A 27,398-nucleotide genomic window follows, 5' to 3' on the forward strand; every position below is an offset into this window, starting at 1 on the left:
GACTCTCCTGCATCCCTCTCGAGCATTTATCTTTCACAGCACTCGAAGAGGAGCAAACAACCTCAGCAGTGCCAGTCTGCCTTATGAGGGTCAGACGAAGGGCTGTGGATGGATGCCAGATTACACGAACGTATCTGTGCGAATTTAACAAGGCTGACTACTGGCTGCAGGCTTAATGCGTGTACTGTATGTGTGTGCTTGAAAGAACAGAAGAAACTGGGCAACTTTAATGTGAATATAGGAGGATCTTACAGCGTTGCCACACTTTTCACTTATTCTCTGGCTTTTGTCCAAGGTGAAATAGAGGGCGATATAAGTAAACCTACATTGGTGTCTTGGTTAAAATACAGAAAAATGACACAATATTTATAGCGCATCAAAGGACCCAGTGGACATTACAATCATGACTTTGGTATAAGCAACGAAGAGAGAAAGCGTGTTATGCACTTGCAAAGTTTACTTGTGTCATGTTTAAATGCAGACCAATAAGACATGCAACATGTTGTGGTTAGATTTATTTAACAACACGTGCAAATGCATGATAAAAAAGAAGGGGTCTGAAATCTCTATTTTTATGTCAAACACAAAATAACACTGCTCTTAAATGTATTTAAAAGCAGACAGAACTTGTATATATATTTTCTATATATACTTTTCTAATTTGTATATGTGTAGGCTATTTTAATTGTATTCTTGCTAAAGCCATTGTAATGTTTTGAAAAATAATTTAAATGTAAAACATTTATTCTGTTAGAATGCTTAACATGATATTGAATGTTTCAAAATGTATTTATAAGTTTAGAACATTTAGAACTTAAAAATAACTGCCAAACTCTATTCTATGTATAAATCTTTGTAAATGTATCTTTGTAAACAGATAAATCTCAGCTATGTTCGAATGTGATCTGATCCTACAGCTTGCGCTGGAGGCTGTAAATGTATGATATGCGTTTGTGATTCTCGGTTGAGCCTCGTGTCCTTATCAGTGGGCTGGTGGAGTGGACTGCGCGCCAGAGGGAAAGAGAAAAAGAAAGATAACGTCTCTCTGTCACCGGCGGAGTCGAGGGCAGTGTACAGAGCCCCGTGGTGCCTGTCAGCGGCTGGCATACCGACCCCACCCCGCCACCAGTGTTTAATCCATGTTGGAAGCGTTAACATTCAACGACCTCCTGGGTGACAGATCTGCCACGCGAGCCTACTCCCCGAGGCAGGACGCACCCCGAGTGTCAGCTCGGCTCACGGTATACGCGCGCATGCGTCTCCGGGCTGAGGCCACAGGCGCCCGGGGAGAGTTGTCCACTGTGACTGGCGAGGTGGGTGTTAGTGCTGCCCATTACAACCGCGCGGACACGAAAACGCACACAGCCATGTGCGTCAGGGTTGAAGTCGGAGTGCGTTTGTTTGAAGTCGGTAATAAGCGCGTAAGGAGTGCGGAGCGCGAGTTGTTTACAGTACATTATGCGCCAATGGAACAAGCATATTAAATCTATATGCAATATAAACAATTCAATATGTGAACATGCAAATAAATAAGCATTTACATGCATACAATGAACATCCGCACATTTACACGAGTTGATCAAAAAGCGCATAAATGTTTATGTAAAAAATGCTAGAAGTGGTCCGTGGAGACTTTGAGTGAAGGATGGAGTGTGTGAGTGTTGAAGCTGTCAGTCTGAATGATAAGAGGGGGTTTGCGGGGTCACGGCAGACTCAGCATTGAGCCCCAGGAGCGGCACGATGACACGGAGCATACACATCTCAATAACAACACTGACACTGTCAAATCTCTAGCCATCACTGCGCTGTTAGCGGCCGCTCAAATCCACCTCTTTAATTATTAATCCCTTCCTCAAGAGTTTCAGGAAGAGCCCGTGCACATATATCACTATCAAGGGTTCGCCCTCCTGTCATATTCACAGCACAAACTCCCTGACAGATCCTTAAAACCCACGAAACGCACAGTGGGACCCACGCACACGTTGTATTTATTTCAATATAGCTGTCCGGTAAAACTTGGGAGTGAAGTGAAACAAAGGTGTGAAAGAAACTCAAGAAACGCAGTTATACACTGACTATAGTGTTTTAGTTCGAGCTGTCAATCAATTAAAATGTTTGGGTTATTTAATAGGCCTCCGCTGACTAAATAATGAAATGAAATGCAAATGTTTGCATACTTCAATATTTGCAAAGATCTCCGATGAAGATCATTTAAAACATTATTGAGGTACGAGTAGGCTACATCTATGAACAAACACGACAAACGTGGATTTAAAGACAAATATATATTGATTTATGCACATATTTAACATACTGGCCTATAGTAAAACCAAGATTAGGGGAATTATCAAATAAACGTTCTAAAAACATTTTTATTAAAATAAAATAAAGTATAAAAAACTAAAAGCCCAAGCACATGCATCTGCAATGCAAGAAAAAATACCAGAACACTAAATATCAGGAGAGCCTTGTGTTTTCCAGAGGACATCACACAAGTTAAACGGTACCCCAATCGGGTCGTGAAAATTCTATCACTCTAATTCTGACCGTACCAGTAAACCAGTTAATAGCGTAGACACTTTAAAGCATCCCCTCGGGACCTATGAACCTGTGCAGACCCTGCCCCGCTATCATGGCCATTCTGCTAGACATAGAGACGGAAACAGAGAGAGCGCGCGCGCGCTCCGTCACAGCTGCCAACTGTGTTTACAGCTGCAGGACATCAAACATTCATCAGATGCCATCTTTACAGTCTGTGATGTGAAGCAATCAGCATTTCACAGGCTGTCAAATGATGTCGGAACCGCTTGCTACCTGGCAGTGTCAAAAAGGGGAAACGTTCAAACACGCGCGTAAACACGCATGCGCAGGTTTCCCTTTCTAGGCAGGACTACTGACGGCCGGAGCGAGCTCATAAGTTAAAATATTCATTCAACTTAAATACTTAAAACACTTTAATGACAGGAAATCAGCTTTCATGTGTAAATAATCTCTTCTCCCCTCACCCCAAGGTACCTTTCATCTTTATCGAAACTACGGAGTTCAGAAACGCAGCAAATTCGGCCGGTTAATGCCTGGCTGGATAATGCTCATTTAGCCTGTGGTGGAAACTTTTTGGAGTCTGTTTGCTCAGTGTAATGTGGTGTAAGAAACGACTTTGTGTAACGCTTAGCATCACAATTGTCGTCGATCTTCTCTCGGCAAATACCTGTTCTAGTGCTCAAACTCGGAGAGGGTGTTTTGACGGTGCTATAGCGCCATCTACAGGCCGAAGTGAGACGTGCAGCGGAGAACTTTGCGTGACCTCTCTGCAGTCTCCACTGATATATGCCACATTCATCTGTCCCAGTCTAAGTGCAGGCCACATTTAAACTGTGCTATTTTATGAAGATTTTATCCGCCGCAGACCTTCTCTTGGACTCACTGCGGTTGTCGGACTTTTATAAGTGCTGTTTCTGGGCTCATTACTGTTGCATAAACAAGCAATAAAAAATATCCATGTAAGTGCTCCATCTGGTTAGAAGAGCACGGCTGCACATGTTTTCAGAAGATATATCATGAGTTTCTCCTTAAATGCATGTGAAGATCCCTGATGGGACTGTTTGTAAACGCGGCCTGGGGAGCATGTAAACCAAGACTTTAAACAAACACTCATGGAGATCATATAATAAAGAATTCATTTTCTTATTTAGTTTTTTTTTCTCGTTTCATATATTATGAGGTTTAAAAAGAAACTTCAAATTCAAGTATAATTTTACCAAAAATAGAACAAAAACACTAATTAAGAAAAACAATTTCAGCAGTGCACTTTTAACTTTTGCGTGTCAGCTTGCTGACACACGGTAGGTGATTTTGAATATTACCGTTCTGTACAAAGACAACATCCAGCTAAGGTAGGACCATAAACAATATGCAGAGACTCAATTTAATCAACTGAGACTGACTTTACAGGTGCACTTATCCAGAGACCCAAACAAAGTCGTAAAAGCATTTTCTTCATCTAACTAGGAATAAACTATTATACAATATCGAAAAGTTTTCATGCATACTGTATTTATACACAAAAGCAGTGGATATTCGAACTAAAACACATGCACCCACACACAAATTTCCCACTCTCTCAGATGAAAGCAGCGTTTTGCCAGAGAGAGGGAGAGCGTCTGTAAGCGCTCTGTGCGGGTCAGGGTGGTGACCTATGGGATTTCCAGCACTGGGGTGGGAGTGTGTTCCGGGAACAGGCGCTGCCTAATCAACCTACAGACCTGGACAAAGAAACCGCAGCACCACAAATGCATTATAAGTTGCGTAAAGTGTAAAAGCTTAAGGACGAAGTCTCCACTGGCCGTATGAATAATGTATAGTAATGTATTTTAAATATATGTTTATAAAGTAAATAGTATCTCTCTTCACTTTCCACTTTGTACGTTACATACGAAGTATACAGTCCTACGTTATAAATTAAATGGGTGACACGCTGCAGACGATTGCGATGATATGGATTGGAAAAGCGAATGAAAGGCACGGTCTCCTCTAATTATGCATTTCTTAGAGGTAAGCATCTGTCAATGTCTAACTCTGTTACCTTATTACTGCAGCCTACAGATATACGTACACCTAGCGAGCGCAAGAGAAAGGTGGAGAGGCGTTCGCTGAGCCTTGAGGGTTACACATTGTTTCATAGACGTCTTGCAACATGTATGGTAATTACACAAGATGAGACGTTACATGAAAGTATGCAATTAGTCTTAAATGCTGTAAAGAAAATAGATCAACAGTGTATGGTTGAGATCCACCCCTCCGGCCTTTTGTTTCACAGCCTGCGCGATTCATGCAGGTGCCCCATTTCCATTTTTCCTGTCATCTCCATATCTCAGCATCACCTGCATAGCTCTGAATGCAGTGGTGCGGAAACAGGCCACATGCTAGCGGAGATGAGAAGCTATTCTTTTCATTTTCGACCCCTGCGTGTGCAGACAGCGCGAGGGCTGGCGATAGGACGTCCCACGCCTCTTGCCCAGCCTGACACCCAGTCTCCTCAGGTGGATAGGCGCGCACACCTCCAGCGACTCCACTTCGGGGGCACTGCTCATTCCAGCAGTGTGATGCAGCGGCGCGGGAGACTGCAGATTACACTATGGCTCCCTAAAAGTATTGCTTCTAAAAATAACCGCCTGGGCTTACGTATAATGCTTTCTTCTTTGATACAGTAAAACACAGAGCAGGGAACACACTCTGGAGCAGATCAGGTATTAAAGTTCAGTCGGATTGTTGCTGGTGGCTGTGATAATATGAGAAACTCACACAACAGATTTTCTGTTAAAATATTTGGAAAATCTTCAAAAAAGAATTCGCTTCCGTGAAAAGACTTTAGTTAAAGAGTTTTTAGTGAATGTATCTGATGTTTATTGAGATTTCTTGCATTTTTTTTTTGTTTAAGCCTCCTGTTATGTTGGCCCCAAGTGCAACTTTGACATTTGACTTTTAAAAAGCATCCTGGCTGTATTTAACATTGAGTCTTAAAAAATAGTCAGTAAGAAAATATTTCCATGTTTTATTTTCACATGTTCTTTTCCTATGTAGGCCTACTAATATTTTATAAAAAAAACTGTGAGGAAAAAGAATAACTAGTATTACTGCAAATAACAATGAAAACGTATGTAATTTATCATATATATTTTATATATAATATCACATTATATTAAAACAATTGTGGGGTCAATCCCAAACATTAAATCATTGATCAAATTTGCACATAACAGGGGGTTAATATTTTCTTGTTTTCTTACATTAATCTAGATTTGTTCTTGAAACAAAAATGCCAATAGAGTGGGGAGAAATAAACTCCAGATCTGTAAAATGTCTGAACATCTTACACAAATCTAGATCTTAAAAATGTACTTTGTTTAAATAGACATTTTAAATTGTTTATCTAGAATATAAGAGAAAAATACTGATTAAGGAAATTATTTCTAGTGCTATAATATGTACAAAAGTAATTCTACCACATCACATGTTTGTAGACTGTTTGCTACAGTAAAAGGAGTATCGAGATTAAAAAAGGCATCAGGACATGTTTAGGGCAAGAATAAAACCTGCCTCTCCCACATTAGCACCACAGCTCAACGTGTTTACGCCACTGCAACGTCTCCAACTAAATGACCACAAGAAAAAGGTATAATACACTACAAAAAATCTACTTCTGTGGATTATGGCTGCTCTGTTATTTATTACACAGAAAAAAAGAATGTGAAAAGAAATAATTGCTTCACAACACCTAACAGTTGCACCCTGACAGGGCATGGCTGAATGAACACTGCCTGTCTCCATCTTGTGAAAAGTTGCTATTAAGTAGCAAAGCGATTTCTTTAAAGAGGGATTACACAAATACGTTGACTGACCTCAGGTTACTAAAAGGGCCACAGAGTTGAAATCTTATAAACAGAGTGGTACGGAGACTTACCAGGAAGGCTATAATACTCCTCTGCTTGTTCTCCCATTGGAAGCAGCTTTTAATATACTGCAGCGTATAGAGAATGGCCGTGCTGATCTTCCTCACTCGATAGATATTACGTGCTAAAAGCTAATGGGGACAAAGCAGTAGTTAGCAAGATGTGCCTAAGGACGTAATGCTCACAACATGACATTCACTCAGGTGTAAAGAGGCTTTTAAACTGAAGGTTCATTGGTGATAAATATTTATAAGTCAAGTCATCTTTGGTGTCTAAAGAGCTTCGGGCGGCGCTGGAGGAAAAACTGAACATAATGAATCTCTAAATAACAAACCTAATATTAAGAGAAAGTTAGATATATGGTGCCAAATGATGTCGCAGATAAAGCTCACCTTTTTGTTAAACTTTGGGTTGTCCTCTGCAAACTTTGTTTCTTTAGAATGGAAGGTTTTAATGCCTGCTCTGACCTGTGAAAGAAAAAGACAAGATTAGAGAATATGTTTCTATACATTTTAAAATAAATTGTCAATTTTGAAGAAATTTGGATAAACATTCAATATAGTTTGTGCTTATAAGAATCAGAAAGTGCAACACGTTTTACGACTCATATTATTATTAATAAGAATTCTATAATAATTGCCAATAATAATTCTATAAAAATGATCTTGGATTGTAATGTAATGCCCTCTTTAAACTTACTGGATTGTAGATCACATGCAGCTCCAGTGTGATGCTTCCTTTGGCTGCACTGGATAGATTTTTATTCTTCAACATTCTGGTGATTTGCTGACCATCAGAAATCTAAGGCAACGTTGAGGTATGTTAAAAAGGTGTGTCCTACATATCCATTAAAAATGACATTCTTGGTGTGGTACTTACACTCAGCAAAGGAATGGCAACTTTTCCCAGGAAGTCTGGAGCTTTGTCCCCATCCTCATGATAGATTGTCAACACCAAAACATCATGGATGTCCTTAATTGGGCTGTAGACACAATGAATGTGATATCAGATATTATTTTTATAACATGATCATGTGCAGTGATACATGATACAGCACTACATGTTAATGTACTTACAATGTCAGAGCTGTTCCCCATTCAGGATTCAGTGTTTTGAATATCGTGTGGGATTGCAGTTTGCTATTGCCAAGCTCAAGGATACAGAAGGGGTCACTTTTCCCTGATGACATTAGATATTTTGACATGACTTACTTTTCAATAATAATTCAATATAAGACCATGATGGATTCAAAGCATATACGTACCACTTAAATCTGTTGATGGAAGATCTGTGGCCTTTATCAACTTGACTTGAAGATAGCCAACGCTCTTCAAATCTCCCAGAGTGTTTGTCAAACTCTGCAAAAGCAACAATTGAGCTTTCATCTTAAAAATTAAATCACACAATCAAATTTTTTCCATTCTAATCCATCTAAACCAGTGGTTCTCAAATTGGGGGGGGGGGGCGAGATGGATTTCGTGGCTTTTTTTATATAAAGAAATTCATCATACATTTTATGCAATCAAACATCCGAAAAAAGACCAACCAAGAGAATTGATGTTCCAGCATTGTGTAACTATGTTTTTGGTTTAATTAAAATTCTAAGTTTAAGACTATAAGTCTTTATTTGGGGGGCCACAAAACGATGCACTCCACACAAAGGGGACCTTACAATGAAAACAAACCACTGATCTAAACCACACAAACTACAAAAAAACAACATGGAAAAACATGACAACATGAAAAAATCCAGATTTAATACTGACATATTGTTCAATCATCTTCTGGTAGGTCTTGGGATTCTCTAATGGAGCAGATTGCTGGTCTGAGATGGACGCACCAGAACATGGGGTCAGTGTGACCAGGAACACAAGTCGACCCTTGCCTGGGTCCAGCACACGAGTATATAACTGCCTCTGATCGATAGGAAGTCTGGCCAGTTCAATGTCCAGCCTGAGAATAATTCAAGTTATTAGAATTTGGTCAGCATGGCCACAGATTTATACATGTAATGGAGGTGCTAAATATTTTTCTTAAACTTGCATTTAATATAAAAACAACAATTTCAGCATTGGCATCTAAAATTATGTCAAAGAAACATATTTAAGACTAAAGATTCACCAACCTGTATATAATATATTATTAAATGTACAAAATAAGGTTACTTTGTGTTGTGATGGTCTGTTATATCGCTCTCATGTCTAACTTACATTCCCCAGCATTCTTCAGATTTTCTGCCCCTCTTGCAACAGACCTCAACCACCAGATTGTCCTGTGAATCCTGGAACTGGTTAAAGTCGAACGACTCTCTCCACTGCGGGTTTGCCTTAATACACAGATTCTATGGCAGAGCAAAAGACAGAGAGAATACGTTTTTAGGATTCTCAGAACAGAGACAGCTGACATGACAGGTATATTAAGCCTTATTCAGTAAAACTTCAATAAGACATGTGGTGGGGGAGGGGCGTCCCGTTTTTCGGTGAACATATCCTCTCTCCTCGCCAGGATTATAAACTATGACAGCATCCAATTAGAACTAGTTTTGTTCAACAAGCAAACATGCCCAAATAGAGCCAGGGGGCTCTAGAAAAAAATGACATGAGAACGCAAGACTAGCTGGTTGGAACCATAGAGGGGGAAGGAGGGGGCCGCACGAAGAGGTAGATGAGCAAGGCATTCTGGGTATGTATGCAAATGAGCTGAACAAGACGCGGCAACAGAAGCATCAGGAGAGACGCCCTGCCAGACACGGCCGATCTAATGAGTAGCCTCCTCTGTCACCGGAGCACTGAAGCCTGAGAGGAGTGATCCAAGGGGGGAAGAGGGAAAGGGGGATAGAGGTATGTAAGGCGAATGAGAAGAATCAAAAGCGGGAGAGAGAGGAAAGGTATGTGAACTAGTAAGAAAGAATGGGAGGAGGAAAGAGTACAATGAGAGAAACAAAGGACAGAGGATTGGAAACAAAGAAAGAGATGAGTGAAGCTGCGATGATGATGTAACAATTACAGCAAATGGAGAAAGAATGAAGAGCCTGATGATCTCACCTTACTCCTAACCCTCTGGTCTCCTACTCTGAAGCGCACGTAGATGTCTCCTTGACCGGAGTCGGGAATATCCTGCCCTTCGACCAGGATGACAGAGTAAACGCCACTCCAGACCTGACTTCTCTGTCCACCCGTGAGCCGTCCAACCTGCGTCGGGCTGATCGCCTGAAACAACCAACATGTAGACATGCATAAGATTTACATAGCTGGTGTGACAATGAAAAACATGAAAGAATTACATCATTTTGATGCCTTTTTTGAAATCACATCTTCTATGTAGACATACTTTAACATCAACAACACAGTTACGTGTATATATTATATGAACACATAAAAAATGTTTTGTAAATGTTTTACTATGGCTTACTTAGTTACGTTTTCTCACTTATGTTTTTGTATACATTTTACTGCACTGAATATGTTATTGGTTTAATTAAAAATCTAAATTTAAGATTATACGTTTTTATTTGGGGGGGGCGCAAAGCGATGCACTCTACACAAACGGGGCCTTACAACGATAAAGTCTGAGAACCAATGATCTAAACCATACACACTACAAAAAACCAATATGGAAAAACATGACAAACTTAACATCCGGCAGATCGACGCAAAGAATCTACAACTGTTGAATAGTTTTAATTTAAAAAAGTGAATATACAATCAAATATTAATACAAATTAAATATCAAATAAACTGTTATTATAACCAAACACAGACCGAAAGTGAACTTAGGGCCAGGCACATCGTTCCGATGAAACCATCTATATCACCATCTGATGAAACATAAAATTACCTTAAGTACTTTTTTTTGTGTGCTCTAGTCAAATGAAGTCAAACATTTCCCACAAAATCTGACTTGACAGGTCAAATTTTGACATTATAAACTGACTGTTGCAAATCTGGGTAAGGTGAGTTTTGAAGACTTTTTAAAGAAAATACTGCTCAATAACAGATTTTTGCTTACTTTTAACCCCCAAAAAGATTGCAGCTTTCATTACCAAACGAAAGCAGTAATTTCCCCAAATTATGCAAAAAGTGTGAAAATACAGTTATTGTATTAAGGATACATAAAATGTAAGCTACAAAACTTTAGCAAGAAAAAATGAGTTTTCAAAAAGAAATGTTCAAATGTATTTCCAGCACAGAAATTATGTTATCAAAAGTGGACACCTAAAAAAATTTGGTTCGATGAGAAAATGACGAGATTCTCCTGTGATTCGAGTATATCTATGGTTGTATACTGCTAGTAAACAAAACAAAAGGGTGAAAAGTGTATTTTCGGGGAGTTTACAATATATATTTTGAATACTACTCATATTTAAAGAAGCACTGATATATAATATAAAACAATTTGAACAAAACCAAAATGAAAGTCTATTTCTTTGCTCGAGGGTCGCAACAACATACATTATGCAACGGAAAGCTTTCAAAACACGCTGGTCCAAATTTGCAGGTGATTCTGGCACCTCAGTGAGAGAAAACAGGTCCATCAACAAGACTGCAGATGGATAAGTACACAGTACAGGGATGACTTGTGGGCTGATAGCTTTGCACTTTGAAAACACACAGCATCCGGAAGAGGCTGGTCTGTTCTGCCAGTAATCAAAGACCAGAGAGCTGTTTTCCCACCTGGCTGCTTAGAGAGTGTGACAGGGCCTTTGCTCCATTAGAATCACACAGCAGACAAACCGGCATTAACATTTAACGTAATGGCCGCATCTCCAAAAACAAGCCTCTTTAAAGAGAGAGAGAGGGGGAGATAAAGGGGATTCTTACATAGGGAGCTGAAAGAGAAATATAATATTCATCCAAGCCAAGTCTTCCCAAGTGTTTATTTTGGACAAATTTGTGATTGGCGTGGCCAATAAAACAATTCCGCTTAAGAGTAAGTGGCCCCTAAAGAGAGGCTATTTCTGGTGCTAAAAGAGCTGGGGGATTGCCTCCATATGGTGGAGCAGCATGGGGACACGAGGACAAGCCCAAAGCCGTATCCATTTGGCTGGAGCTTCAGTGCTGTCCGTCCACAGCTGTGATATTACATCCCAACATCTGGGTTATAGCTCACCATGCCTGGGAATGAGCCATCACAGATATCCTCAGCATCTTACACTGGCAAAGTGCCTCAAAATGAAAACACACTCTCTCTCCCGACTCCATCAGAAGAAAGAACCACATGCTATGTGCCAACATATTGCTTGTTTCCATCCGTGAGGGCGTGATGGAGAAAGTGCGAGGAGAGGTAAAAACTGAGAGATGTTCTGCTTCTACTGATAGGTGTCAAATAGAACTAGGTCTCAGCTGTTTTGGCAGAGGACACGCTGGAGTGTAAACATCAACGCTAGCACTTCAGAAACACATACTTATCTATACCTGATCGCATAGTGTAGTGGGAATCAATTTGGGCGAATCTCACGAAATGTCCGGGTCCATAAATCACCCCAACATCAAAGGGAAGAAAAAATGAGTTGAAGTGAAGAAACCAAAGCCTGTTTTTAGGAATCAATAAAAAATTTAATTCTGACATGATTTCTATGATAGTTAATTCAATGCTCAGTAGTCTACTGTAATGCTAAAAAAAAGATGTAAAAATGGATGTTGTAAAAATGGGAAAAGATGTAGAAAAATATTAAATATACAGTACAGCATAATATTCTGAACAGTATTATTAAAGGCATTTGTTGTACTGAAATGAATATAGTAAAATATCATTTTTAATCATAAGAAGCATTGTGTCTGGATAAAATCATTTTATTTGTGTATTTTGGGGGGGGGTAGATGAGCTTAACTGCCATGAAAACCTTAATAGTAAGCTTTAATGGTAAAATATAATATATATATTTTTTCTTCATGTAAAATAAAAAAAATCTGTAAAAAATATATATGTCAGTAAAATTAACTCAATATACTGTCTGAATTAACTTTAATACTCAAAAGCCCAGTTTCACGGACAAGACTTAGCTTTAAACCAGGACTATTCCTTCGTTTAATTAGTATATTTAAGTTGCTTTTAAAAAAAATGCCTGGTGCATCTTGAGACAAAACAATGGCACTGACATATTTTAAGATATGTGCACGAGCTGTTTTCAGTTTAGACAGCTTAAGCATTCATTTTAGTCTGGGACTAGCCGTAGCCACCGTGCAAAAATATTGTTTTAACTGGTTAAACTGTAATACTGAAAATATATTTTTTATTACAGCTTAACATTAACTGACAAGACATTCACTGTTAAAATACAATGGCAGTACACTGAAAGTTCACTGTGCTGTCATGCCACTCTTCCGTGGCAGAGCGCTTTTGTTCAGAGGACACTTAAATTGCTACCTTTCACAGCCTTGAAGAGAAAAGTTGTTTCCTACTGCTGTGAGGTAAATAAACTATCAATTATGAACTGACCTACAGAAAATAAAGGAAGACAGAGTGCTTGGAGTCGTTTATATCACTGTGATTCATGTACGGTACTAGGCTGGTCCAGCACATCAAAAAAATCACACCCATAAACTAAAGTCTGTCACTCTATCAAACTTTCTTTGTTTTACTTAATTTTACTAGAATTGTTTAACTATAGGGAAAGTGGATGTTACGTCAACTCTAGAAACTTAATATAAATGTTGCACATAGAATCAGTAAACCTTTGTATAATGATGAGGATCTACTGCCCTCCAGTGGATATCTAAGATACATAAAAATACTGCTGTGATGTTTTATAAATGATCATAAACATAGTGAACCAATACATATATGTATATGTATTCTAGCCCTACAAGACAGAGCAGTAATATGTATTCCATATTTGTATGTGAAAAACAAAGTCTTTAGATTTTTCTTCAGGACATACAGTACCTTGTTAAAACTTCCCTTTCTTTTCAGTAGCCACTTCTGAAAAATATGTGACAAAGAGATAATGTTAGAAAACCTTTTTTATGCATTTGTGTAACTATACCTTGTGTTTTGATTTACATTAAACTGAGTCTATATTTAGAAGTCCTACATTTCGTTTGGCAGGTTCCTCTCGGAGGGACAGGCAGGACTCTAAAACAATCATTCCCATATCATCCTCCACACTGTTGCGATCCTCCAAACTCAGTGTTAATAGAACCGTTCTGCATTGAGGAAGATCGCACACGATTGAGAACATTTTTTTTGAGGGGAAAAAGTACAACAGGGGTTTAACAGCTTATGTTCAATTACCATCATGGTAATTACAACAAATCCCTTTTAATCCAATAAAACTAAAGTTTTTCTCACCGGTCCAACTCTAGTTTACAGACAGCAAAGCTGCTGGAGCCCATGAAGTCATTGGACCGTAGGTCACGATCGTATACCTGCATCAGAAATGTGGGATGAGGAAGACCAAAAGTTTTGGTGTTATTAAAGCTCTTTTTACCTTTTTTATTTGAGAAAAGCACAGTGAAGTCATTTAATTGCTTCATTCAGAAATTTTCATAAAATATATCTTCCATTTCCTCACACACTTGAAATCCTGATATTTTATTATAATTATATGATTTTTTTGCCTTTTTTGTGATAGGGTAGAGAGCTGATAGGAAAGCGTTTGGTGGAGAAAGGGGGGCCGGGATCGGCAAAGGACCCTCCAAGACGGGACTCGAACTTGCACTGGCAGTGCACTAACCACGAGGTTTTCAGCGCCGTTTTATTACTGACATTTTATGACCATTTTATTTACTTTTGTTTTACAAAATTTAAGATTAAGTATCAATGTAGGTATTATAATTTATCCATTTGGTTCAGCATACATCCAATTTATAAAAATGATTAACAATAATATATCTGTCTAAAACATTCTGAAAAATACTTCCGAAGGTACAGTATAAGTCCCAAGCAGAACATTTAATAATTAGATCTAAAATAAATAATATAATAAAATGTTAACAATTAATCATGTTTAATGATCTAAATAGGTCTCAAACCTTGACATGAACAGTCTGATCTAGGTCTCTGATGGGAAAGGAAAATGATTCATTCCAGATGGGATTCAGATTCTTGGTCACCACTTTGCTTTTGTAGATGTTTTTGCCATCCAGTTTGAATTTGACAAATGGGTCACTGGTACCTGTTGAAAAACACACCGGCACATTACCAACACATTAGGCATCCAGTCCTTTCTTGAAAAACATTTGTCATTTTGTCAAAGTTTTGTCAAACTAAAAAAATCATAAAACAAACTGTACAAACCCACAGCTATACCCTCGCAAACTTGCCTATAGTGAATAATCTAGACCACTTATTATTTAGAGGACACTTCTTAGCATGTTGAGGATGGACTTTGGGTCTCTTTAGAGTGATGCGAGCTGGCTGATCGTGAAAGAGTCAAAATTATAGCCAGCGTGAATCTGTTAATGTAATGCTTCTGCATTAAAACCCCAGAAACCAAGAGCAAGCAGTGTTAATCCCCAAAGCCTGTTATGAAAGTCTGTCTTGTGTCTGTCTGTTAGAGAAGGAACGGAGAGGGGTCCGGCTTTGTCTACGCCGTGCTATGCAGATTGGCCGGTAGGATGGAAAGAAAAATATGAGGAAAAAATCATCCATCGCTTCATTTGTATGGCTGGATAAAGAAGCGCTTTAGAGAACCTGCAGGGTGCCTGGAATCACATGACAAAAGCCCTGTGGGGAGAGACTGTCAGATCTGTCAGATCCCCTCTCCAAATGAACATCTCCAGGAGGCGGCTCCTCCCTGCCAGCCTCTGACAAGGAAACCTCCAGGCAGCTTGACAGGAGGAAAGGGGCTTCGGCAGCCAGGGGAAGAGATCCGCCGGTGACTGCGGAAATTAACAGAAGGAAAATGGAGGATGGCGAAAAGGGGGAGGGGATGTTAAGGGCCACTTTTGGGCATCAGCGTCAGTCGAGGAGCGAGCCGGGAGGTAACTGTTAGGCAAATATAGGCAGCTGACGTGTGTCAGACATAGTGAAGAACCAACTAGTATGAATAAGAAACAATTGCTGAGGACCATGAGAAGTTACTTAAGATTTTGATATAATTGAAAGTGAAAATATTAAGTATATTTAAAAAGGTCTATTCAGTACATTTGTTCTATAGTTAAAGTGCCTAGAGCAGTACTTTATTGTGTATTTCAGAAACAGGCAGCAGAGATAAGATTGTGTGTAATTCTACTCAAAAACCACTGGAGGTCGCAATTTCCCCACAAATTAAATCGAGACGTTTTAAGTCTCATCCTACAGAACTCAGCACACACTATGAGATATAAACATAAATGTTATATTATATAATAGAAGAAACATACCATCTAAAATAAAATGTGTACAATTTCCAATTAGTTGCATTAATGTAAACTGATGCCAAGGTAAATTAATAGGAAAAATAGACATATTTATCCATTAAAAGGAAATGAGAAACAATCTTCTGAGTTTTCTAGGGGGTGGTCCTTAAACATGTCAAAAGACTCACAAAAAATAAAAATCTGCATTCTATACACAATTTCCTGTCTGCATTTGCCACCAATAGATTGACTTCAGTCTATTTTGCGCATGAACATTTCCTCAGATTGATTTGGCAGTGAGGGACATCACTGGATATATTCTAATTATGAAAAATAATGAGGTAGAGATGGTAATGAATGGCCTGTGGGCATACACCTGTGACTTTGAACATGACAATGAGCCACCCAATCAGCTCTTGCAGGCCTGCCAGATACACTGGCATTACGTCTGAAGAACCGCTCGGGCTATCAAATGAAAATTTAGTAATATCATTTGCCTGTAAGATTTCAATAAACCTTGCTTTAGGGATAATACACAAAACACAACCCATTAATTTATTTAGCAACACGACACAAGGGACTCTGTATGTCTAGGAAACAACACCTCACTCTGAGTATTTGCATTGGCACCGTAGTAGGAAAAGCACAAGGCCAGCTCATTTGTTTCTACTGTATGTGCTTACCTGATAAAAGTTTATTTCGTGCATTCATCTGCCTACAACATTTGAATAGAGAACAGTAAATGTTGTTTTGGACTTACATAATGCAAACAATACTTCCAGAAATAGCTTGCCGTTTTCTTGAATGTAACATGATTGTGGAAACGGGTTAGGCAATAGAAAGAAGGACAATCCGGTCCAACCACATTCTACAGATTTAGGAAGACCAGACAAGCTGGAGGAACTTGGAAGAATTCCATGTGTAATGAGCGCAGTCCCGCCTGCTGTGGTACATCATACACAGTAAAAACGACAGTGTTAAAAAATGTCAAATTAACACGCACAGTGGATTATACATACACTGTGAGAGTTAAATTGACCTTTTTTAACACTGGCGATTTTGCTGTGTAGAAACCATGTAATAACAGTGGCCCAAAAACAGATCATGTCGATGTCTAAGAGCTTAAACCAGTGACACACAACAGCAGATGTCTAAGAAAAGCTTAGGCCCTGATATGATTCATACCTGCTGGTTAAAGAAATTAACATCTCTGCATGGTCACATAACACTACAGATGATCACAGCCTCTCACCAAGACTTGCAAAAAGAATGTACTACAGTGCTAAAAAACAACTACAAAATGAAGAAATTTTAATGTTTATTCAGTCAACAACAACTTGCATGTCTATAGTGATGTACTATTCCAGTTCTTTTAGTAATAGTTTGTGCGGTAATCATTTATATCACTCCCATTGGTGCACAGTGAACTTTCAGTGCACTGCCATTGTATTATAACAGTGAATGTCTTGTCAGGTAATGTAAAGTCGCATTAAGTTGAGTCATTAAGTCATTAAGTTGATCATTTACAGGCTCAAACAAGAATTGAGATAGACTCCAGTTACTCGTAGACAGAAAAGTTAGATGTTAAAATGAGTAAAGCCAAATTAAATCCAGATCTTAAAAGTATATAAATGACAAAAAAGAACCACTAAATGAAGAGTTTATTTCCAAAACGAGAGAACTCTGTTTTAAAAATGTTTTTCTATTGTGCATTCCAATGAATATCAATCAAACTGCAGTTGGTTTGTTTTGATTCAAGCCATAATAACTAAACAATACAGCTAACTAACACAATTAAAACATGAAATCATAATAAAAAACATGATTTTTGAAAAACCTGAGATCAGGGATAAAGAATCAGGACAGACACCAGCATCCTGCTACTTTTAGAGTAAGACCAGGTAAGTTTGTGAGAGTGAGAAAGCCCATCCAGGGTACCGCTGAATCAAGTGTTTTGTTAAACCACAGGATTCAATCTACTAATACCATGACTCAATGATTTTTAATTACAGAAGAACGAAACACTCAACTGAAGAAATGCCTGTAAAGCCTAAAAGATCCTAAAACGCCTATAAATAAAGACACCACCCAGTTTAATCATCTTCGTTAGTCTTTGCCAATACCTGAGCGATCTCTAATGACCAGATTCCTGCCCTCCTTCAGGTTGATAGTGAGAAGATACTGGACCTTCTGCTGTGGCAGAAAAATGTGGCTGTCACTCAATCCTGCTGAGCCCTGTAAGCACAGTACACAGAATTTAATGTTTACTTCAATGTCTGTTGTACACGGTTTACACAGTTTCAGTGGCAACAACATAAACGTTATGTGGCCCAAAGTTAACTTCCGGGAAGGGATCTGCAAAGAATCAATAACTGTTGAGTAGTTTTAAATTAATTTAATACAACTGACATACTATAATATATTATTATGAATTTATATTAATAAAAATGAAATATAAAAGAAATTGTTATATTATGACCAAACACAGACTGGAAGTTAACTTTGGGCCAGCGCGTTTGTCCGATGAAACAGTCTATAATCATCGGTGCATTTAACAGGATTCAGGACAGAACATGAGTGACAGAATCTGATACAGTATAAGAGGAAAAACTACTTCACTAAAAAGGCCAAGCTCTTTACAACTCTTCTTATTATATACTCACTTTCTGCTCATCTTGTTCTGATAAGAAGACATCAAAGTCACTGGATTCATTTGGAGTGTCCTGAGTAAAAAAATAGATGGAATAATCTTGAATGAGAAAATTCAACAGCAGTAGGAGTCTGCTACAAAGCTAGGTAAATTAACGTGAGTACGTTAATAGAAGTGTTGTGCGAGTCCCAAAAACGTTTACTCACAGCTTTGTCAACAGGGGGAAAAAAATCATAACATAAAATAAATCATAAAATCAAAAGTTAACATTATGTAAGTACTGCATTTTATAGCCAGCAGCCATATCACCCTGTAGCCCAAGACTGGTTGCCCACTGAAGCTAAGCAGGGTTGAGCCTGGTCAGTACCTGGACGGGAGACCTCCTGGGAAAGCTAGGTTGCTGCTGGAAGAGGTGTTAGTGAGACCAGCAGAGGGTGCTCACCCTGAGGTCCGTATGGGTCCAAATGCCGCAGTATAGTGATGGGGAACCTATACTGTAAAAAGCTCCGTGCTTCCGATGAGATGTAAAACCGAGGTCCTGACTCCCTGCGGTCATTAAAGCTTCCATGACACTTCTCTAAAGAGTATGGGTGTAACCCTGGTGTCCTGGCCAGATTCCCTCCACTGGCCCTTGTCAATCATGTCCTCCTAATAATCCCCACCCTCTGAATTGGCTCTCTCTCCTCTCCACCTATAGCTGGTGTGGTGAGCGCACTGGCGCCGTTGTACTGTGGCTGCTGCACACTGGTGGTGGTGGTTGAGGAGAGAACCCCCCCCCCATATGATTGTGAAGCGCTTTGGGTGTACAGCAATACACAACAAAGCGCTATATAAATGCCTTTCATTTTTCTAACTTAAAGGAACAGTTCACCCAAAAATGAAAATTCTGTCATCATTTACTCAGCCTCAAGTTGTTTCAAATCTGTATCAATTTTTTTGTTCTGCTGAACACAAAAGAAGATATTTAGAATAAGGTAGGAAACCAAACAGCTTTGGGGCACTATTGACTGCCATCGTACAGTAGTTTCGTTTCCTACCAAGTCAATGGTGCCCCAGAACTGTTCAGTTACAAACATTCTTACAAGTATCTTCTTTTATGTTCAGGCGAACAATAAAATGTATACAGGTTTGAAACAACTTGAGGCTGAGTAAATAATTACAGAATTTTCATGTCTGGGTGAACTAACCCTTCAATGCAAACTTTTTGGACTAATTATATGCCAGCCATCAGCATCACAATTTAAGTAAAAGTTAAACAGAAAAAATCTTTAATAGTAATTCCCCTTTAATTAGATTTCTGAGATTCAAATACAAAATTCACTTCCCCCGCAATAAAAAAGTGCACTATAATACAATTAACGTACTCTACGTTACTCTATTTCCATGCAGTCATTTTGTACTTAATGTTCAAAAATGTGTTTTTAGTACTTCTTAAGATAAACAAGATCTACGTGTACTTAAATGTGGTATTATAAGACACCGTGGACATGATTGAGATGTCATTTACAATGCTACATCTTGTATACACTTTAAGATAATACTGAAACACTATTGACTTTGTCATGACCAAACTTTTTGCACCATGTCATATTAAAACAAAACTGCTTCAGCATAGGTGTAATTTTGACTACAGAATAAATGAGTAACTTTGAGATAACTCACATATGCCATGTCCTCAGCAGACCCTATGACGAACATTTCTGACGGAGACTTCGGCTCTTGCTCAGCGGGACAATACATTTGCTCCTCACCAGTGCTGAATGACTCTGTAGTGGCCAGTGCAGACATTTCACTCCCCAAAGGTGTTTGTCTGCCTGCACCGGCTCTAATGATGGCTGAAGTCACTTTATCCGATGGGTCTTTGAGTCTCAGAGCAGGTGATGCCCTGTCTGTATCTGAATCACTCACATACCACATAGTGGTTCTTGGCCGTTCTGACTTTTTATCAGTTGCGCTCTCCACTGATACTGGGAAGTCCACAGGAATCCATCTTTCTGATGGTGCTGGGCTGCACGAGTACGGCATATGGTCAGAAAAACCAAGACTGGAGGTTTCACTCCCCGTTTCATCAAGGTCACCTCGAACCACGTGGTTTACAAAGAAGACGGTGTCTTGATCAGGTGGCCTGGACTCATCCAAAGCCAGCATCTCCTGCGACCGAACCCTGAGGTCTGGTACAGATATGCTCCTCCTGTATTTCAGAGGTGTCTTTTTCTTTTTCCCCTTTTTTCCAATATTCATATTTAACTTGGGCCAGATTCTCTTCTTCTGCTCCATTATGACTGCAGTAGACACTCTTCTTCAGCTGAAATGTAAACAATTACTGTCAGACAAAAGCAGTTCTACATTAAACAACAAGGCATTTTTAGCTTTAAAATTCAGTTCTCAAGCATTTTTGGGATTTCCTGCTAGACGTAAAACAAATGTTAAACGAAAATCGACTTTTAATGGCTTTATCAAAATGGAGGCAAAACACTGGGCTAGCTTATATCTAATGCTTCACATTTTTTGTACCCCGAGGGAAAGGACGCCAAATGAACGACAACCGTGAGGAAACAGAGTAAGCAGTCTGATAACAGTCACTGTTGCATGTTGTTTATAACCACTTGATATTAGAACATGCTGGAAAAATACTACAGCTAAGATCATAGCATAAACATGTGGTATATCATTTTCGATACATAATTCATTTTTCTCACTTACGACCGAGGAGGAACAAAAATCATTGTGATGCACGCATGCATAGAGGACACATGCAAAGTATGCAGAAAAAAGTGTTGACTACGTTAACAAGTTTGAGACCAGTGTTGCCTTGGTGGTTTAAAAAACGGTTCTTAAAAAACGTGATGTGAATTAAGTTAACTAACTTGCAAAACAAAAGTCTAATGTAATGAATAAATTAGCATTCAAATACTGTAAGTATAAACACTTTTATGAGAATGTTTCAATTCCTTCCACATGGTTACACCGTGCAGTGCCATTAAACAAACTTGTAAAGCACCAAGAAAACTCAATGAAACAAAAATAATGAAACAACACAGACACAGACTGAGAGCATTGCTGAAGGAGGTGTGCTGGACGGGTTCCTTGTGCTGATGTCCTTTTTTGGCAGCTCAAACAAAAGTATTTATTTCTGATGTCATACCATGTTTCCCACTAATTCACTTTAACAGAGTTGATCCATTATGCGATCCATTATACTTAACCATAAACAACAGATAAAGCAACATTGCTGCTCTCTATTAGTTTTGACCACCTGCAACTTTTGGAGAATTGTTAAAAATGAACCATGGTATCATTACAGTCATGTTTTTGGAGGACTGATTACTGTACCATTTGTATTACTACAGTTTCACTGCAAATTTTATGGTTAAACTATGGTTCTTGTTGTGGGACAATTGTAAATTTGTGGTTAATATGGTTTTATATGGTACATAAATCATGGTAAAAAGGTTACTGTAGTAAAACCCTGGTTAATTTAAAGAAAAAAATCTACAAATTAAATTTTAGGAGTTATTTGTGGAAAAAAAGGGAGAGCGAGACATCTGAAATATAATGGTTAAGACAAACTAACGTTATATTAGTCGGCACTGTCATGTAACACAAACCGACAAATACCTCTTTCACTGCCTAGAGGTGGTCGTATATGAATAATTAGCTACACTTATAGAGTAACAATATTTGTAGCAACTTTTGCCCATGTTTACTAAAGTAAAGTGTCAGAAAATAAAAGCTTACCTTTTTCCAAACCGCTGACTAGACGTGTTCTCGGGCGAAATGCATGTCACCTGTGAGGTGTCTACAGTAGCTCGCGCTTATAGAAATCTTTCTGCTTTGACCGGTTTGCAGGGCGGGGTGAAGATTATCAGCCAACCATTTTTAAAGAGTTTCGGTAGTTTGCGTTTGTGCACTGTAGGATTTACGTGATTTTTATTGATTAATATTTGAAACGTCAGCATACGTACCTGAATAATATTGCTAGACTGCCATTTAGCAAACGCTTTTATCCAAGAGAAAGTCTCTAGTTACAATACGCGGGATTTAATGCAGGCTAACGTTACCTCAGAGGTCTTGAAGCTATAAAGTATAAGGACCTTAGAATTAATATGCTAATATGATAAAAACCTCAGAAATGTACAAACAGAAGAGAATCTGTTTTTATTTCAGAACTTGTGTCGTCAGGCCCACACACAGCCTGTGTGCGAATTTAAACTACTACATGCGAAGTTAGTGACACCTAGTGGCAGCTTTACATATTGCGCATATATAGAGTTAAGCACGTAGAATTTCTACCCAATAAAAAACGCTGCATACTTAAAAAATATATATTTGTTAAAATAATCCATGCAGTAATAAATCTCTCTTAGTTCAAGCTATTTTAATGCATGTCTTTTCCTCATTTAAAATAATATTAGCGACCCTGCCTGTGAAAACTAGGCTACAGAGATATTAACGGATAACTTTTTTTTTACAAAATGTTCTTTACATTAGGCTATGTATGATGATTTTATGTAGAAAACAGCAAATCTTAAAAAAATGACAGGCGATTATAGGCCCCCTATAGTTGAGAAACACTGATGCTGCAGTATAATTTTATTCCCATAAACCTACAAAAACACGTTTCTGTGATAGAATTAAATGGAACTTCAAATGGGATCTCTAATAGCTTTATGAAACCACTAAACTATGGCAAGTCTGTGAGAAAAAAAATCCAACACCTACGTTATTTAATGTGCATTGATTGTGTGATTGTCAGGGATGCAGTATGAAGGCACATAGAGGGAGTATTTGAGGGTACAATAAGGTTTTTAATAAAGCGGACAGATTCTAATGTTCTGGACTTCACATGTGGACAAAGTCTACTCAAATTCAGAGAACTGTTCACTTCAGTTAGCACAGAAGAAGCGAGAGAACCTATGTTACACAATAAAAGCCGATATCTTTACTGTACTTTAGTGAATGCAGAATACAAATTTGTACAACAATCTCTAGCATAATATCTTAAGTCATTCAATAAAAAGATCACTAGAATATTAATCGTGTAATGAAGATAAAACAACACATTCAAGGGAAATATAATGCAGATTAACTTAAAGGTTTCTCTTTTTTTGTCTCTTTTTTTCTTTTTGAAACATCTCGTTTCATTTATGGCAACAAAGTCCAGCTTGTGCCGCCAAACGGTTCGAGCGATCAAACCGCAAACAGCTTCTTGAAGTGAACTATTAACTACAAACAATTACCAAATACATCATTCTGTTTTAGAAAAGCCATAAGCAAAGCAGTGTACTCTTGCACAGCAAAGTGAAGAAAGTACCCAACACAATTGTTGTTTTCTCTTTATCCCTTCCTTTCACATTCAACAGTTTCACACACAGCACTCTGCACCATAGGAACTGCCTCCTCCCTTTAGATTCTTATGTATTTCATCCGTGCATTTGTATAGGGACTTGTGGACAAAGCAATACACTTCATCCACAGATGTGAGGCTTGTTTGGATGAATTTAAGATGTGATGAGTGATACATTGGATTTTGAACACCAGCAACTCTTTGGAATAAGGCTCTAATTGTGCATGTAGTGGAGAAACTCTACAAATTCCCTGAATCCTAATCAAGCACTAATGTTGAGTGAATGTGTGTGCATTGCAGTGTAAAAACTGCAGGTTTTTTCATCCGCAGTGCTGTTATAGCACTGAGCTGGCATTATTGCTTGTCTACCCTGAAAAGCTTCGATTGTGAACAACTTGATTTTCAACGGATATCATAAAACTTTCTAATGGGTTTCCAAGTTGTTTCATTCAGCTGAGACAACAAAGCTTGTACATCTGAGGTTTATTCTAAAGCTATACCTAAAGCAGTGACTGCATGGCTCTCGTTTTCATATTTAGTGTGCCTTTATATGTAACCTCAATACGCAAGCACTTAGGGACAAAGGGTTAACAGTCATTTTCTCAACTGCTCAATAAAGAGCACTTTATTCATGATTCATGACAAATGGGCATGTGATACTATAAGATGCTTCTTCCATCATTCCTTTCAATGTGAATGCTTTGTGTTCCTGGCTATGTGTGGGTCGGGGACTGCATAGATTAATATCAGCTTATTGCCAGTTGCTATGGTGCTCAAAAGGACAGGGAGGTATCTAAAAGTGATCCAAATACATAACAAATCTAAAGAGGAAAGCATCCTTTTATCCAATGGCAAACTTAAACGTACAAACTTTTGTGCAATCTTGAGTGAAGTTTGTTTACAATTTCCATTTTTAGCTGCTGAATCCCACCTGAGGGGCAGTGAGGTGTGATGCAAACTGGAGGCCACTGATACCAGACATTTGTGCTGCACAAACAAACAGTCATACATGAAAAGCCTGGCGTTGGAAGGATATGCACACAGAGCGCAACAGCAACAGCAGAGAGAGCTACAGTGCCACCTTTTGTCCAGCAATACAGAGCATTGCGACTGATGCCTTAAAAGGTGTCTTACATAAGGAAATCTGTAGATGAACCAATTCACAAAATATGTGGCAAAATGTTCTGTACATAGTATGCATGTGTGTACTGGGGTTACTAATGGTATTTACAATATGAGAGCACATGTGCATTCGAAGAGGGATGACTTTCTATACACACTGTGGGATTGTTTCTTTGAGTGGAGATGACTGAATAGTGCATCTAAACTGCGATGAGTTTTAAAGTAGGCAGTGTATTCAGCAGCTGCAGGCTAATCCCTCACAAAACAGTTGTAGGAAAAGCAACCATATTTTTCTTAGCATGGCGATTATCGTTTTTACAAAACGAAAACAAAAAGGACGGTCGAGCTTAAATAAAACAGCTCTTTTGTTACAATTTCTTATGGACAGACATTCACCACCGTTAAAGGGTAAACGACCCAAAAACAACCTTCTCAACAAACAAACAAAAACACACACAAAAAAACATTTTGATTATTACCAACAATAGTCCGATTTGAAGAAAGTACAGTATAGTTAACAAAATAGTAAATATTAACCAGTGAATACTCTACTTAATAAGGATCTCGCCTTGTAAACTTGGCAGTAATCCACAAAAATATACTTTTTTTCTTAAATCTGGTGAAGATACAATACATACGTACTTACACCGAAAGTGATATATATTAAAGTTGCTATGTACATAACAAAAGAAAAGGTTTGGCTCAAATCTTTAATTTACAAACAGAACAGCAAGTGTTCATGGCTTTAGATATTGTTTCAAGATCTGCTTTGCATGTTTATCGTTTCTCCAACATTTGTAACAATGCACACTATGACAGAACTAATATATGAAACAAACATTGAGAGAGAAATGCTGAAAGTTTCCAACCCACAGTACAACAAAATGACAAAGAGACTTTGGCTTGCGTTACCATTGAGTTGTTGGAGCTGCATGAATATTCAATAACTATAGTCTATAATCGACTGGGCTACCTTAAACTTCCAAAAACAGTTTGTCACGAATATATTGAAAATTTAGCAATTGATTAAAATGTGTATGGTACAGTTAGAGACATTGTTTTACACATAATTTAATGTCTTGATTGAGGCGATACGTGATCTCAATTCGGATACAAGTTCTGCCTCATAATAATCGATCTACTGTCCTTTAAAATGTATTTAAACATTTATTTAAAATGACCTTTAAATAATTTAATAAGTGACATAAGGGCAAGTGCAGATACAGATTGTTTAATACATGAGCCCAGCAGACAACAACCTTTAGACAGAAAGCCGGCCCTAAACTTTCTTTGATTGTTTGAAATTTGCAAATTCAACAGCGAAAAAACAGCTACAAGTGTCAAACTGCACCAGCGACTACAATAATCTCTTGTCTTGGACTCTCGAACAATCCTATTTGCAAGTACCTGAAAACACCTGTTTTGAGTACACCGTTTATTCTGACTGCTTGATTTTTCTTTCTCTCTCCACTTAGTTGCTTAATTTCGATATGTAAGGACATCTTCAAACACCATCCACCTACTTACAAAAAAGTGAAATGACGTTAAATAATAATAATAATAGAATAATAACAATAATGACCCTCCCTGCTGTCTCGCCTCTCTCCCTTTCCCCTGCCCAGCCCTGCGTGTGACTGACTGGCATTCAGCTCCACACAGCTTTATGTCACCCAGGTGTCCATGCGCATGCGCTTGACCGTGGGGCTCTCCCTCTCTTCGGCCCCGCCGGCGGGGGGTCGCCCCAGGCCGAGCGGAGAGTGGAAGTCGTGCCGGTGATCCTCTCGGTCGCTTCCGTCGTACGAGGAGCAGGAGGAGCTGAGGCTGTCGGCGGGTGAGCGGCCCATGTCCAGACGCCCGGAGGGAGGCTGCTGCTGTTGCGGCTGCTGGGGCTGGAAGCCGGACGGGGTGACGCGCTCGCGTGGAGGTGAAATGGGCTCTGATTTAATGTTGATGTTGTGGCTGGTGTTGATGGAGAGATTGGAGCCCTGAGGTAAGTGACCGCCACCTCTGAATTGAAAGAGAATTTCATTTATAAATTGCTACATTTGCATCAAACAAGCCAGTAATATTCGTAGGCTGTAATTCAACGGTTACTACAATATGAGACGCTTAACATAGACTAACACAGCAAGATTAATAATATCCCACCCGCCATCTGTTTACTTAATGGTACGTGGAGCAAAAACAGTGCCTGAATCATTTTAGAGGGTGGTATGTAATTAGAGCATGCCCGGCAGAATCCGACAGAATGATGGCCAACTATTGCGTTTAAATAAAACCTTTCGTTTGCAGGCTGTGGAGACAAGACCTATAATAATCTTTTTATAGAATCAATATGCTTGCCTGTGAGTCATGAACTGTGCTAGTGAAGTGAAGGCTGACAGTTATAAGTTATACAGACATATGTTTTAGTTACAGTATATGAACACAAAGATCTGGCTTAATTACAATCACAAAAAAGAAAACGTATCCAGGTCACAATTTACCACAACATAAATGAAGAATAATTGCAATATCAGTTAAGCTACAGAAACACTGCAGTTATTTAT

The 27,398-nt window shown here is 38.7% G+C and overlaps 2 protein-coding genes across 13 annotated transcripts in view; both read right to left on the reverse strand.

Annotated features, from left to right (window-relative positions):
- mctp2a (multiple C2 domains, transmembrane 2a) overlaps positions 1 to 22,195 on the reverse strand; it is a 43,111-nt gene extending 20,916 nt beyond the window's left edge. The window contains exons 1-17 of the mRNA XM_057348526.1: positions 22,119 to 22,195; positions 20,043 to 20,685; positions 18,394 to 18,453; positions 17,854 to 17,965; positions 14,423 to 14,565; positions 13,740 to 13,816; positions 13,483 to 13,594; positions 13,335 to 13,370; positions 9,494 to 9,658; positions 8,660 to 8,790; positions 8,216 to 8,402; positions 7,714 to 7,807; positions 7,526 to 7,628; positions 7,329 to 7,431; positions 7,149 to 7,250; positions 6,842 to 6,916; positions 6,461 to 6,580 (exon numbers count right to left, since the gene is read on the reverse strand). Coding sequence (XP_057204509.1) covers positions 6,461 to 6,580; positions 6,842 to 6,916; positions 7,149 to 7,250; positions 7,329 to 7,431; positions 7,526 to 7,628; positions 7,714 to 7,807; positions 8,216 to 8,402; positions 8,660 to 8,790; positions 9,494 to 9,658; positions 13,335 to 13,370; positions 13,483 to 13,594; positions 13,740 to 13,816; positions 14,423 to 14,565; positions 17,854 to 17,965; positions 18,394 to 18,453; positions 20,043 to 20,657 — 2,235 coding nt within the window. The 5' untranslated portion in view covers positions 20,658 to 20,685; positions 22,119 to 22,195. The remainder of the gene's footprint in view (positions 1 to 6,460; positions 6,581 to 6,841; positions 6,917 to 7,148; positions 7,251 to 7,328; positions 7,432 to 7,525; positions 7,629 to 7,713; positions 7,808 to 8,215; positions 8,403 to 8,659; positions 8,791 to 9,493; positions 9,659 to 13,334; positions 13,371 to 13,482; positions 13,595 to 13,739; positions 13,817 to 14,422; positions 14,566 to 17,853; positions 17,966 to 18,393; positions 18,454 to 20,042; positions 20,686 to 22,118) is intronic.
- A 948-nt stretch (positions 22,196 to 23,143) lies between these two features.
- The window catches only part of mef2aa (myocyte enhancer factor 2aa), an 83,265-nt gene continuing 79,010 nt past the window's right edge, over positions 23,144 to 27,398 (reverse strand). For all 12 annotated transcript variants that reach the window (XM_057347452.1, XM_057347450.1, XM_057347454.1 and 9 more), the window contains one exon: positions 23,144 to 26,856. In XM_057347452.1, the coding sequence (XP_057203435.1) occupies positions 26,511 to 26,856 (346 nt within the window). In that variant the 3' untranslated portion in view covers positions 23,144 to 26,510. The remainder of the gene's footprint in view (positions 26,857 to 27,398) is intronic.

The sequence above is a fragment of the Triplophysa rosa genome, linkage group LG12 (assembly GCF_024868665.1).
Source record: "Triplophysa rosa linkage group LG12, Trosa_1v2, whole genome shotgun sequence".
Classification (NCBI taxonomy): domain Eukaryota; kingdom Metazoa; phylum Chordata; class Actinopteri; order Cypriniformes; family Nemacheilidae; genus Triplophysa; species Triplophysa rosa.